The sequence below is a fragment of the Ambystoma mexicanum genome, chromosome 10 (assembly GCF_040938575.1).
Source record: "Ambystoma mexicanum isolate Mex_15411 chromosome 10, UKY_AmexF1_1, whole genome shotgun sequence".
Lineage (NCBI taxonomy): Eukaryota > Metazoa > Chordata > Amphibia > Caudata > Ambystomatidae > Ambystoma > Ambystoma mexicanum.
This window is the reverse complement of record NC_090932.1, coordinates 702,054,786-702,069,397: the sequence shown is the minus strand read 5'-3', so window position 1 is coordinate 702,069,397 and position 14,612 is coordinate 702,054,786. Positions and strand designations below refer to the sequence as shown.

At 38.7% G+C, this 14,612-nt stretch overlaps 1 protein-coding gene across 1 annotated transcript in view; it reads left to right on the top strand.

The window, feature by feature from the left end:
- The window catches only part of LOC138493213 (G2/mitotic-specific cyclin-B3-like), a 491,616-nt gene extending 477,479 nt beyond the window's left edge, over nucleotides 1-14,137 (top strand). Inside the window, exons 11-12 of the mRNA XM_069620365.1 lie at nucleotides 11,911-12,041; nucleotides 13,422-14,137. Coding sequence (XP_069476466.1) covers nucleotides 11,911-12,041; nucleotides 13,422-13,482 — 192 coding nt within the window. The 3' untranslated portion in view covers nucleotides 13,483-14,137. The remainder of the gene's footprint in view (nucleotides 1-11,910; nucleotides 12,042-13,421) is intronic.
- The last annotated feature ends 475 nt before the right edge of the window (nucleotides 14,138-14,612 follow it).

The following is a 14,612-nucleotide window of genomic DNA, read 5'->3' as shown; positions in this document are numbered from 1 at the left end:
GCATATGAGGTCCTGGCAGGAGAGTACAACAGGCAGTTGGAAGTGCATAACGAGTCCTGTCAGCGGAGTATAACAGGCCAATTGCAAACCCACAAGAAGTCTCGAAGGACATTGTTTTGTTGAACAAGGAAGGAACTTGTGTTAAAAGACTTGCCAGGCTGCACAGTTTTGTACCTAACAGGAATGTTGTTGGCCAAGGAGAAACACAAAGAACTGTTGGAACAAGACATTGCCATTCAATTGAATAATCCAGGGGAAGGGAACTGCCCTCTGGAACCAAGGATATGTCACCTTGGAGAACATTTATGTTGGAGTCGTTCTATTTTTATCAACCCGTTTTGCAAATACCAGGTTAAAGTGCTTTCCCTTCTCACTTTTGTTTATAATGTGAGGGTCAGGATAGAACGTTTGGACGCAAGGGTGGCTTTTGATTTCTGAAATCCTGACAAAGACAGATCCTTAGTTTTTGTTTATAGGTAGGGAAATTCCTCTTGGAGCAGGGTCAGAGAAATGTTCCCAACCCTTTTATTGTTTTTAACCAAAAACCTGACTTTGTGTCCAGCTTTCATTTTTGAAGCCTCACAGTGGATCTCTGCATATGCAAAATGATACACATAATGAGAATTCTCTGTTCAAATAGGGCAGTATAGAGTCAAAGATATCTGTGTGCAAGTGGGTTTAGATGGGCATGCCCTAATCATTTGTGTACTGCAATAACGGCAGAGCAATGAAATGCAACCCAGCCTCTTTATAATGTCAAACATTTTTTTCTGAACGGTGTTTGTGTTTTTTGACCCTATGCAACAAGGGAGGTGTTATTTTCCGTTTGTCTGAGTTGGTTAGAGCTACAACTATGTTTAACTTCCTTGCTTGCCTTTAGGGTTGTACTTGAGCGTTTAGTAAGTTGCTTATTATTTTTGCAACAATTACGACATTGCGTCCTTGACAGGCGGGCAAAGATCCTTCATTGCCAATCTTTAGTTCCAGAATTGTGTGCTGTAACTACTGATAACTGTCAATAGCCAGTCATTTAATGAGGTATACCTATTGAAGCCATATGCAGAGTGGCCACAGCCAAAGGCCGTGGTTACTGGACATGGGCAGAGGCCATGGCTAGTGGCACTGGAAGAAAGCTATTGGAGCAACATGTAAAGGGACCACGGCCGTAGGTGTGGGCTAGTTGTCATTGGTGAAGGCCATGGATAGTGAGCCGGCATGTAAGGTAGCGTTTTAAAAGAAACCTTGTGCACAGCTAATGGCCATGCTCACTGGCTAGTGGGCTCAACCGACATGTACAGTAGCCACAGCCAAAGGCCATGGCCACCTAGTGGGTCCAAAAGGAACATATTGGAGGGTAACATGGCCTGGGCCTGGGCATGTCAGTGGACACTGGCCATGGCCTGTTAAAAAAATGTATATATATAAATAAGTATGATATAACACCCTTGAAATTCACGAAAAAACCTTGGTTAAGGTGCAGTTAAGTTGTGCAGGTTTAACACAACAAAACCCTTGCAATTCAGCGGAAGAGGGAAGTCATGACCAGCTTAACTCAGCATGTTCCTGTTAAAAAGCCCATGAACACATATTAAGACAAGGGATCTACAGTGACATACATAATGGCATTATGGGGGACATCAACGGGAGTGCGCTGTGCTAATCTGGTCATGTCTTCCCACTACCGTTGAATATCAAGGGCTTGGTTGTGTTAAATCTGCTTAACTTAACTGCACCTTAACTAAAGTTTTTTTCAGTATGTGTGTGTATATATATATATATATATATATATATATATATATATATATATATATATATATATATATTAAAAAAAACTTTAGTTGCAGGGATGTTAAGGTGAAACTTTAATACAACAAAATGCCTGAAATTCAGCTAAATCCACCGTAACTTCACACCCACTGTTGCGCAGCCTATGACCACAGTGACATTGCAGAAGACATCACTGATGACGTCACTGACATCACTTATGACTTCATCTAGTGCATACAAAAGACAATGTATACAAAAATTGGATACTATTTAAAGATTACTTTTATTTTGTACAGTATGTTGTATTTCAATGTTAACATGTTAATCACTTATAAAAGATGCACAGAAAAATATAAATCTTTGTACGTTTTCAAGCAAATGTTGAAATTTAAAACTTCATTGCTTTTCTATACATAAGCACATTTAGAGTAATCACTTTTTTCAATACCCATGTATGGACATATTAAAATATATACTAATACATAGTTTCTTGTTTTAAAGCACTTCTCATGTCATTTAGAAAATAATAAGTGTGCACATTGTTCAAACAAAACAATTGACCAAAAGAAAGCTTCACAAGTAGTGATATCATGCTTGTGTAGCGGTTTACTGTTTGAAACAGCTCATTGTTATGAACTATTTTAAAATGCTAATATCACATATGTGGAAAGGTAAGGGTGGTCTCAATAAATATGGGTGAATACGTAGAGTGATCTATGTCTGATGCCATTAGATAAATAATCATTGCCATATATGATGCCATCAGTGATGTCATTGTAGTCATAGGCTGTGCAACACGGGGCACAATGTTAATGTGGCTTTAGCTGAATTTCAGTGTTTTATTGTGTTGAGTTCTCACCTTAACGTCCCTGTGACTAAAAATCTTTGAGTTTTAAGTGTATTATTACATAGATTTTTTTCTGCACACGGTCAGTGGCCACAGCCTATGGCTGTGCCACTTTATATTTTAGAATGCTACGAGACCACTAGCCATGGCGTTTGGCTATGGCTGGTGGTCATGGCTGAAGGTACATTTTAGAACACTAGCAAACGAATAGCCATGGTCTTTGGACCTGGGCGGTGGGCACAGCAAATCTCTTTTAAAGCACTTGCAACCCATCGCTCAAAGACATTCATCAATCGCAAACTGATTTTGACCTGCTTATTCAGTGGTGGTATTATGTATAAAAGATTTCAGGCTTTGAGAACTCACAATGTTTTTAGGCAATGCACACTTAGGTTAAATGATTGGCCATGTATCACACAATTTGGTTCAGCAGCATGATACAAGTCCCTTGTTTTATGGCTGGTCTCTTGTTGACTGTTGTGATACATTGCATAACCCCAACTAAACCACATGTAAGCAGCACGGAAAAGGGAAACAAATTACCAGTTGCAAGAATTACATATGCCCAGGTACTATTTCCCCACAGCGAAAAAGCTTGGACCCATGAATATACGCACAGTAAATTAACCCATATCTTAAAGTGAAATATGCAAATGTAGTTCAATTGACGTGCCCCATAGAAGAAAGTGTGCAAGACGAAATAGCATTGGCCTTTAAAGAAAATCTTTTTAATGAACACTAGAAAAATAACCTGGCAGAGGAAATGTTCCAATAAAGTGCTCACCTTTTAAATACAGCGATCTGTCTTTAAATATTCCCATGAAAAAGATCCAAATATGAAACAAGGCCTTGTAGTCTTGTGAGTAAGCGTGTGCACTCGGAACATTCCAACTTGAGTAAAATCCTGGTAGCCAAATGCTTGATCAAGCTTGCAAACCTCCAAAATAAATAAAGGGTTTGCGTACACCCTCTGAAAAAATTACGCTGTCCACTCACATGTGTCCTTTACCTGTGACCTGAAAAGCTTCCACGTTCAGGGGAGAAGAACTGCACCAGTGTCCAGGATTGCAAAAACTCTGCCCACATCATGGGCAAATACACATGACTTACTTGCCCTCTCATTTCTCCTCCTCACCCCCATGTCTAGCTTACAACAATACGCTGCTTTATAAAGAACTTAGAAATTACACATACCGTAGTGTCACTCAAATACATACATTCTTAGACTGTTTGGCAAAAGGTGTACAATTGAGGCAATATTCCCCTAGCTTTACTGAGAAACTACAACAAATAATGCAGTTGTGCAGAAGGCGAAAATAAAATCTGACTGTAATACTTTCAAGGTCTGACAATAGCAGTGTTTAGCAGTAGCTGTGTTTTCTTAGTGTGTTTATAAGATTTAAAATGAAGAAAATACACAGCATCCAGGACTGCAAACTGTCTCTCATTAATTCAGTAAGCAGGACCGACACTGCCTAGCTTCAAAGTGAGGAAGGGGCCTGCCCCATCAGGACAGGTTGCTCTAAGTGGTCTTGTAAGTTGTGCTCATATATTAGGCAACATGACCTGGGGTTGCCGGATGCTACCTTGCTTTGAAGCTAAGCAGGGTCTGGCCCAGTTACTGCATGGATGCTTATTGTGTTACTGGCCAGGGCCAGTGATATCTTTTCTTTTTACCCTGACATAATGTAGCTGTAAAAATATATAATTTTTTTAAACTTTTTTTTTATAACCACGGGTACAGAACTACCAATACCCTTGTCTATCTGTATTTCTTTTATGTATGGAGTACAGATAACAGTGGCTATCTGTAGTTTTAAGGCTGTGAAGATCAGAAAAACTACCAGCAGAAATGCATTCCTGCCCCCCAGGCACCTCACCAATGCCTTCCTTATCTGTGCCTGCTCCCCCCACACCTCAGATGGTCTCCCCACCACCCCTCACAAAACATGCTGTTTCTGTGACAGTTTTCTTTGATATGTTGTCTATGGCGGATATAGCCATGGTTACAGAAAAGCTTTGTGTGACAAACTCAGTCCCTAAACCACCTCCAACTCCCAAATTGCACTTGGTGCCCTCTAGCCACACCCCCCCCACCTCTAGCTTGATGGCATTTGCATGTTTTTTGACCCACAAATGGCTTTTATTCTGCATTTCATTTTTCTATAACCTCTTTATAGCAGCAGATTTCTCAAAACAAGATGGTAGCTGTTTAATTTCTAAAAACTACCAGTTTTGGCAATTTACCCAAGATATAGGCATTTATTTTTGTATTGAAATTTTAGCTGAATCAATCACCTTTTTTTCAATTTATCAAACATTTTACACATTCTGTACAAAAGATAAGAACATTCTGTAATATTTACATGAGTATAAGTATCAAGCTTTTAAAAGAAAGTCATCCCTAGGTTACAGAAGGGAAACAATCTAAATATAGTTATGCAATATATGCAGTGAGAAGAAGGTCTCTAAGTTGCCATTATGCAGACAGTCAACACTAGGTTACAGAAAGGAAACATTCTGAAATATAGTTATGCAATTTATGCAGTAAGAAGATATCAAACAAGTTGCCATTATGCACAAATTCATCAACAGTTTTTACCTATATCATTAGTCATGTAGATGAAGGGCATTAAGGAAATTCACTGATGTAATAAGTATGCTCATATTAACGGAATTTAACAGAAATGCCCATCTCAGATTTGGCTGAACATTTACAACCGTAGTCATGTGCTTCTCAGATAACTTATTTCTTAATGGGCACAAGGCAGCACATTCAACAATATGTTCCAAAGTTTCTTTTTGTGATAAATCACTGCAAAATCTACAGAGGTTCTGTCATGGCAATTTGCTTACGTTGGGCTAGGATATCCCGAGTAGGCCAAAGATTAATTCTCAGTCTCAAAATTGCCATGCGAACTTGGGGAGATGGGTATTTTGACAAATAGACTTCTACACTTCCCATTTTCTTATCAGGATATAATTGACTGGAAAAGTGCTTATATCGTAGGAATAGTGCACGAGTCTCAATCCAATCATGAAAAAAAGTTTTTTTTTTGTTCTTACCGGGTTCTGTATAAGTGTTTCCAAATCAACATCTACCATGGCCATGATTTGATGAACATATTTGGTCCATTTCTGGATGAACCGATGGCTCGAGGTAAACAAATATGTAGACAGAATAGGTAAAATCGACCCTTCATTGGTATTAAATAGACATTTTCAGAGTAGCGCACATAGTTGCCAATGATATTTTGCACTTAACGAAGTGAGACCTAGCTCGTATCTTAACCATGGGCCAGGTGTTGATTGTGGTACATTTAGGATTTTTCTCCAAAATTTGGCTCCCAATTTATCTAATTTTTTGTTAGTGATATCTCTTGCCTCCAACCCATACAATAACACCGGTGTTACCTTTTGTTGCCAAACGTGGAGTGCAGGGTTGATAGTAAATTTGCCATATTTATAGAGAATAAGTTTAGTTTGAGAAATTGCCGAGGTCAATTAATTTTGCATGGTCTGTTGATGTTCTGTGGTAGATGAGTTTGCTTCAAATTGGGAACCCAAATATTTATAATAGGGGACAATGTCTAAGGTGATGTCCTTGACCCTCCAGATATATTTGCTTGTATGAGTTGGTTTAGGAATGTCAGCAACTATCTGAGATTTTTTATATTCGAGAGCTCATTCTCATCGAAGTAAGTAGCGAGAGCAGATATTAGCTTCTGTAAACCTGACTGGGTCTTTGAGATAAGGACAAGATCGTCAGCATACCAGAACTCTTCAATAATGGTTGAATTCATTTTAGTTGAGTCAGATGCTATAGTAAGGAAGATGTCTTTTACATCGTGGATGAAGAAATTAAAGAGGGCTGAAGTGAGGATACACCCCTGTTTCAGCCATCTTGATGTTCCGATCACCGCAGACAACAAGCCCATCGTAGACAATTGAACCTGAATGGACGTTGCTGAGTGTAAGGCAAATATGTCAATTAAGTCTTGAGGACATTGACCTTTGAGTTTTTCAATAAGTTGCACCCTGGAAACTGAATCAAATGCTGCATTTAGGTCGATGAAGGCGAAGAACAGATGTTTTTGTGTTTTGCGCTTGTGCTTTTAATGAATTGAGGATCATAAGATTAACTGCTGTTCCAAGGCCAAGAACAAAGCCTGTTTGATTTCGATCACGGCAGTTATTTTCATGTGTCCATCTGTTAAAGTCCCTTAGGACTAGGCGGTTAAAGATTTTACCAGGCGAGTCCAAGAGTGCTATCGGACGATAGTTTGATGGTGTTCCACAGTCTCCTTTTTTGAAGATTGGAACAATTACAGAGGTACGCCAAGAATCCGGGATTGTTTGAGATTTTAGAGTGCGCTGGAAGATGTTATTCAGAATCATGGCCCAATGCGTAGGATGTTTTTTTAGCATGTAGTTGGTAATGCCATCGGGCCCAGATGCTCCCGATGAGGATTTTGCTATTAGTTCTATTACCTCTTCAGCACATTCCAGACCCCAAGAAGTTGTGGGTTGCCTTTTGTACTCAAAACATTCAAAGGACTTATCCGCATATAGTGCCGTGAAATGTAATATCCATTGATTTTCGGTGACTCAATTTAATTGGGACTGCAAATGATTTGTCTTTGCGTTTGCATTTAGTAACTGCCAGATTTGTGTGGCATTTTTATTCGAAGTTGCTAACAAAAAAGCCTCTCCAGCTTGCTGAAATAGTTTGCCTTTATGGGATTTCACCCAATTTCTATAACGTGATTTTATCAATTTACGGGTTTTTATCCTCTCAGTCCAAGAGAGATGTCTGGGTGCTCTTAATGCCTTTCGATATTCTTTTTTTGTTTGAAGGATTATAGGATGAAATGTGTGGACACGCGATCTTCCAGATGAAATATAAAGGTTTTTGTATAGTGACAAAGCCTCGACATATGAGTTTATGCGCTGAGAAGCATCTTGCATCATCAGTTTCATTAAGCGATGTCAAGTTCTTCGGAGACAACTTGATGCAAGACTTAGCATTATTAATAGTTAATGTTTGAGGCATCCATTGTTCACGCCGATCATCCTGAGTATTTCTTGGCCAAGTTAACATAAGCATATGATGGTCGCTCCTCGCTTGTTTTATTATCTTAAAGCTCGTTGCCAGCATATATTGCACCTCCGATAGGTATATATAATCGATGGTGCTTGTCGAGGAACCTCTCTGCCATGTCACCTGCGATGGGATATCACCAGGAAGAGAACCATTGGCCATTCTCATGCCAACATGTCATAAAGTGGGTTCATTTATTAATCTTGTTTTTTTCCCTTTGGTGGATTTAATGGAGTCGAGATTGAGCTCTCCCACTAATATGACTGATGTTATTCCTTTAGTTTTAGCGATCAATTCAAACCGTTCTGATAGATCTTCATAAAAGAGGCCATCAGATATGGCTGCCGGATTTTTGTATAGGTTAATTAGTGCCAGATCTTGAGGCTATCGAGATTTTAACCAGTTGGGTATAATTGTTCGACTGGCCCAGGGTTGTAGTTTTAAACTCAAACTGGATTTTACTGCAACTAAAAGACCTGCCATGGGACGAACTTTTGCGCCGTTATCGCAGGAATAATGGATACTTCATGATTGTCCCATATTGGAGTTGTAGTTATCCAGGTTTCTTGAAGGGCTACAATATCTGCCTCGAAGAGGGATTTGTTCTTTTCTGTTAGTAAGTGAGCAAAACCCCTCGTATTCCAGTTTACTAATGTCAAAGAACTTGATTTAATCCCACTCACTTTTTGCTGCAATGATGGTTATGCTTGAGGAATGGATGGAGATCCTGTTGTATTTCATCAAGAGAGCAGTTGACACACTGGCATTCAGTAACAGGAGATTTAGTACTTGTTTGCCTTTCAGATGTAATTTCAGTTTTTCCTAGATTCACATCACAGATAAATTCCGCTTGATCAATATCTGAGGTTAGATCTCCTAATTCCGGCACATCGTTAAAGATGTTGAGCACACTTGCCCGTGATGGATCATATTGCGGATGTGGGGCAGCGCGACATTTCAATATTAAGGTGTGATAATTTTTTTTAAGGTCCATCTTTTGCTGTTTGGTCGAAAAATCTTGAGTAATAGCTTGATTTTTGCAAGATGTGTTTTTTGTCAAGCTGCTCGTCTTTTGTCGTGAGAGACTCACGTACCAAAATACTATGATCAGAGAATGTAACTTTTTGTTGTATTTTTCTCGATGCAGCAGGGACATTCAGCATCTGAAGGTAGTTTGTAAAGTAAGTATTAATCGCAGTCTTAAGTCTCATGCTGATCGTTGCACGTGCCGAAAGAGGGCATTTCCCTTGATATTGGATCGGATGATTTCTTACAGATGTGTTGATTTGATAATTCTCTGTAGCTCGAATGATGCGTGTCTTGTGGAGCTTCGCTAAAAAACGCTTCTTGTGATGTTACGTTCACATCATGATTGTTTCTCTTTTTTTGATGCTAATATCCTTAATTTATTTGACCGTTGAAGGAGATACGCATCCACTGCAGTTTTGATGTCATCAGTCTGGAGTCGGTTGTTTTGTGTAGGAATAGCTTGATGTACTATTGCTAGCGGTGGAGCAAAATTCGTAGTGTGTAAGGCACCTTCACCAAAACTTGCTAGATTTGATTTGTTGTGATGGTTCTGATTCACTGTGACAAGTGGCGTAACAAGTCGATTTAACAGAGAGTGGTTCATTGGCAGTTGAGGTTGATTTAGCATTTGATTTGATGGGGCTAATTTTCCTACTAATGGATTAGCTCTACTCAGTGGTTCATCAAGACTCATTGGTCCTGTCAAGTCTACTGTAGGAGTATGTGATGGAAGAATAGTAACTTTGTTGATTCTTTTTGTTGATTGAAACGGTTTAGTGATGAGGTGCCAAGCTTTACCTTTTGGACAAGGTCATTTAGTAAAAACATCATAAGTTACTTAACTTGCTGATTTATTGTTGAGGGATTGTTATCAACACTTATCCATGAAGAGTTTCGATCAGCTGTTTTCGGATCATCTACTTCAATTGGGCAAATAACATGCTCAAAAGCAGGAAGACGTGTTGGAATTGTTGAAGGTATAGTCAAGATTTCCACACTCCTGGGCATGTCATTTATAGATAAGTCTTCATGTTGAAATCTCACTTCGATGTGGATGTGCTTGAATCCATGATGTGATCTGATCAATCTTTTCTGATTGACGATTGATTTTGTGCTTGAGTGTGTCAAAGAGCTTAAATAAACTCTGAATCGTGGTATTTACCACCACCAGCATGACTTCTAGAAGCCCTGAATTTGCTGGGGTGACTGCTTTTTCTCTCGAGGATACGCAATGTCTCGGCGTAGGTAGTATATATGAAGCAGCCTCGGAGATGGAAGAGTCCATTGAACAGTGCTGATGATAATCTGTAGCCAAAGTTCTTGGAGAGTTGCTCTTTCCTCTAGTAATCGTATGAGTAGACTCCTCTGAGAATACCTCTTCATTATTTTCGTTGTTTTCAACCTCAGATTTCTTCTATTTGTTCTAATTGTGGTTTTGATACCTTATCTTGTTCAGATGGATTAAGCTTTTGTAGCATGGTGTCATCAGACACTGGGAGTTTCTCACGCATCTCCAGTTCTGTATCAGGCATTTTGACGATCACTGAGGGTTCACATTGTGTTAATGGGGACATGGAGTCCTGAGCCATTTGTTTCAAATTGGTTTGTGTTTCATCATACTTCTGTACAATACTCCCAGAAATAGCATTTACTTCTGAGTGAGGGGAGATGCATACTGCAGTAGGATGACCCTTTTGGGGTGTAGAAATGATAAGGTTTTGTGGTGTATTTGAGGGGCAAAATTGCCTAATGTCCTTGCTCACAGTTGGAGTTTTCAGTCTCGCTTTAGCTCGCGGCGCGAGTGTTATTGTTGTAGATGGCGTTACTTTTTTTAAGTTACTTTTTAGTTTAGTTGCACTAGCACTAAAGGACGAGCCTATTTGTGCTGTTGATTTCGGCATGTTAGATTTAAGGGTGTAGGGTACTAGACTCCTGACGAATTTCGAGTAAAGTCGCTAGTGCAATTCCGGATGCTTAGTTGTTATAATAGTAGCAGTAATAATAACAATGATAATATTCCTATTCCTGGAATTTGTAAAAATAAATTAAAGCAATATCAAACATAAAATAGTTACAAGCATAAATACTTTAACCTTATTTTATATCCGCAAAAGCTTTTATAAGAGAAGAAAAATAGAAGTAAACAAAAGATAAAATGTATAAACGTAAAAATAAAACTTGCACATGAAGCTAGTCCCCTAGCACAAATCCACAGCTCTGCGGTTAAGCGGCAAAGCAGGACTTGAGGGGACTTGCTTGTGTGCGTGGGCACAGCAGTTTATATAGTTCCGCCTCTAAAGGGGCAATGCCTAAGGGAGATGAAGAACACACAGCGTTATAAATTTGAGCACTGTAAGTGTAAGTGCTGGTAAAAGTCAATATAAAATGTAGGCAGATTCACCTTCTGGTGTAGGTAGTTCTTTGAAGAGAATGCTTCCAAAGATTTTAAAAAACGCATCCAAACAGTAGCTGCAGCAGCAAGAATCACCCGCGGCAAAGCGGGACTTGAGGGGACTTGCTTGGGTGCACGCCATATATAGATAGGCATCTATTTTGGAGAAGGGACACCCTTTTTACCATCAAATATTTAAAAAAACTACTGCACAGAATAACCACAAGCAATACAAAAGGCCTCCAGTAAATGCTTCGTGCCCAATTTGTTATGGACCTGGTCCAAATCCATCCAGCAAAAACGGACCATTTTCCTCTATGGGAAAATGAATGGGAAGTAGGCTGCAACTTTTTAGTTTTCTTAACTTTTTAAAAAAAATTTTTTTTTTTAACCATCAACCATTTGCATCAGGGGTGGGTGGGGGGATTCACTAATTGACTTCAACATTTCGGCAAATACGTCACAGGAATCAAGTTATTAGCCATAGAAAGGTTTCTATGGTAGTCCGACTCACCTTAACTATAGAGCGGCAACCACCGCCCTATAATCTATATCTATATATCTCCTAACCTTTAAAATGCCAGTCCCCCCCGCCCCCAAATATTTTTATAAGATGGGTGAGACCTTTTTGCTTCCTAATTTCCACATGCCCAAAAAAAGGTTGGGTTAACCGGATGGTGTTTTCGATGTTAACATTCAGTACTGTCTTGACTTATAAAAAAAACATTTAAACTTGTGAATTGTAGGATAATATTTGCTTTGTCATTCTTCTAGACGCCTACTCTTGTATACTACACTGGGTATGAGGAAGCAGAACTTCGACCTTTAGTGAAGAAATTAAATACTCTTCTATCTGAAAGGCCACGCGAAACTGTGAGAACTGTTTATAATAAATATTCTGACAGGTAAGAATAAACTATAATTTGTATCTGGCTGCTTTCCTTAAAAAGATAGCCTTGCCTTGTACCAAAATTACAGTCTAAAGATAACATATGGTAATCTTAATTGATTATACTTGATTGCTTGGATTACATGGCTCATTCTTGGTGGGCCTTAATAGGCGGGCATTAAGGTCTGCTTTGTAAGTGGAGTATGTTACAATGTAATTTTGTTGGTTCGAAAGTGTATGTATATATGTATACACACTCCGTACTCCTTAGAAAATCATATATCAAGCCCATTTTGAAAGAACACAACACATCTGAGGACATTGCTTTGTACACATCGAGCAAACCTAATATAATAGCCTGGACTGGGCAAATGCATCCATAACGCATGGCTGATGAGGAAAACAGCAAGGCTGATGCTCTAAAGAGAATATGAAATGTAATATTTAGCATAGCTGTGGAATAGCTATGAGCATGTAGGACTTGTTTTCCTATATGGCAAGAATTTCCTATTGTATGTAGTATTTATGAATTGTGTTATTGCACAATGTGGCTTTGTGGATTGTAGTTTTGAGGTCTTTGGCTGTAAGACATGTATGTCAAATAAAGCGCGTTAATGAATGAATATAACATTTCCATAAGCCCTAGCTACAGCATGAATCGTGGAAATGGACCATGACCAATATGGTGTACTTGGGCATTGCAATTAAACATCCATGTTCATCAGAATTCTGAGAACGTGTAAGCTTGTGCTTAATGTTTAAATATACATCAATTATTAGGATGATGTGCAGGTACTTTTGAGCTTTATTATATACAAATAGCGATGCACAATTAACTAACCTCTAGTAGTATGGAAACTATGATTCCACCATGAACATACAGTTTGTGCCATACAAAATATATGTGATTTGTGCACATGATATATCCTGTTGGTGTACTGCTTGTATGTTCAATTTGTGTACCCTGGAGAAAGGACAATGTCGAAGGATTCTGACAAGTCAATTCATAAAGTAAAGGCATGCGATGCAATACTTGCAGTATCTTGTTGCCATGCTACTAATGCACTGAAGGTCTGAGCTTGCTCACTATGCAAAATCTTTGTAGACCATAGTGTGGTCTCAATTTATTGTTTAACCTATTTACAATTGAGGTGTGCATATGATGTAATTGGTGATGCCATATCTGATATTCGTGTTTCTGTATGCGAAGTGCATCTTGGGGAAATTAGTTATAATTGAATAATTACCATAGCTTGTGAATTGCTATGGCTTTTAGTGATGTAAACAGAGTTGGTATTGATGCATATAAAAGCCATCTCATGAATTGCTTGGTCTTAATTGTATGTTAAATAATCATTTGTTTCCAGCACTTAAATGGATTTATTATCTTTTCCAGCACGTTCCTGAAAGTGGCTGCAATTCCCCCTTTGGACCCATCAAGTTTTTCTGAAAATTGAACAAAAGTGGTTCTAAAAAGTACCTGAAGAAAGATGGTTATAAAAAGTTTCTGATGTCTAATGAATAGACTGACATGTTTTAGCTGTTGTACAGCGTTGCATTATGTATGTAATGTGCTACTAAACCTTTGAGCACACATCTTTATTTAATTCCCTATAAAAGTATGTTGCCAGATTGTTGCCTCCTGGTCCAGCATTAAAGGAGCACTTTTCTATAAACCCAACAGGTTAACTCTGGTTGAACACCAGCAATCTCATCCATACTCCTATTGTGTAGGAATCTATTAGGAGCTCAATCGATTTTGATACATCCTTCATCATAACATACTTGAACATTTTAAAATCCATTGTTATCCTTATGCCTATGTGTAGACCCTACGGATACGGCCAGTATCGTCAATGTTCTGGGTTACGAGGCCAGCGAGTTAGGAAACTAATATTTTTTATTGCCAGCAATGCAGTTTTTGCAAATACCTCAAACAGGATACATTCAGTAATTAAATGGGCTTGTAAAATGTGAGTTTACATTCTCACATGAACAGTTTATTAAAATCCAAACTCCAAATGATCAATACTTTTTGTGAAAAGATGAGTGAATAACAAACATTATTCAAATTAAAGCAGATATCCAAGAAATCAATGTTATCACTTCTCAGTTTGAAGAGTAATGCTTATTGTCGATCCACATGTGGCCCTAGCTGGTCAAATTACCATCACGGCATGTGAAAGTGTGCATCATAAATACTGTTCCAGCTTTACTCCATTGTGAAGTCCCTGAACACGATCAGTGGTAATAGGGCACAAACACAACGCCTCGCGTGGAGGGTGTATGAGGTCAATGGCGTCAAAGAACTGAGATATGAATAGCAGTGACATGCTCGTTATCCTACATTGCATCAATACACATCTCGAGGATGGTCTTGAAACCAGATGTCTGTGATTTGGCAGTTAACAATAAAAAGCAACACCTTTTATGAACATTTTTTAACAAATCTAATTTAAGTGGAGCAATTCACACCGTTTCCCAATGAGAACGTTGTAATAGATAACTAAAAGGGATTGTAAAGTTATGACTGCTGAAATCACTGTTAACCTACCAAGTCTTGTTATTAGTGTTCGAATCTAGGCAC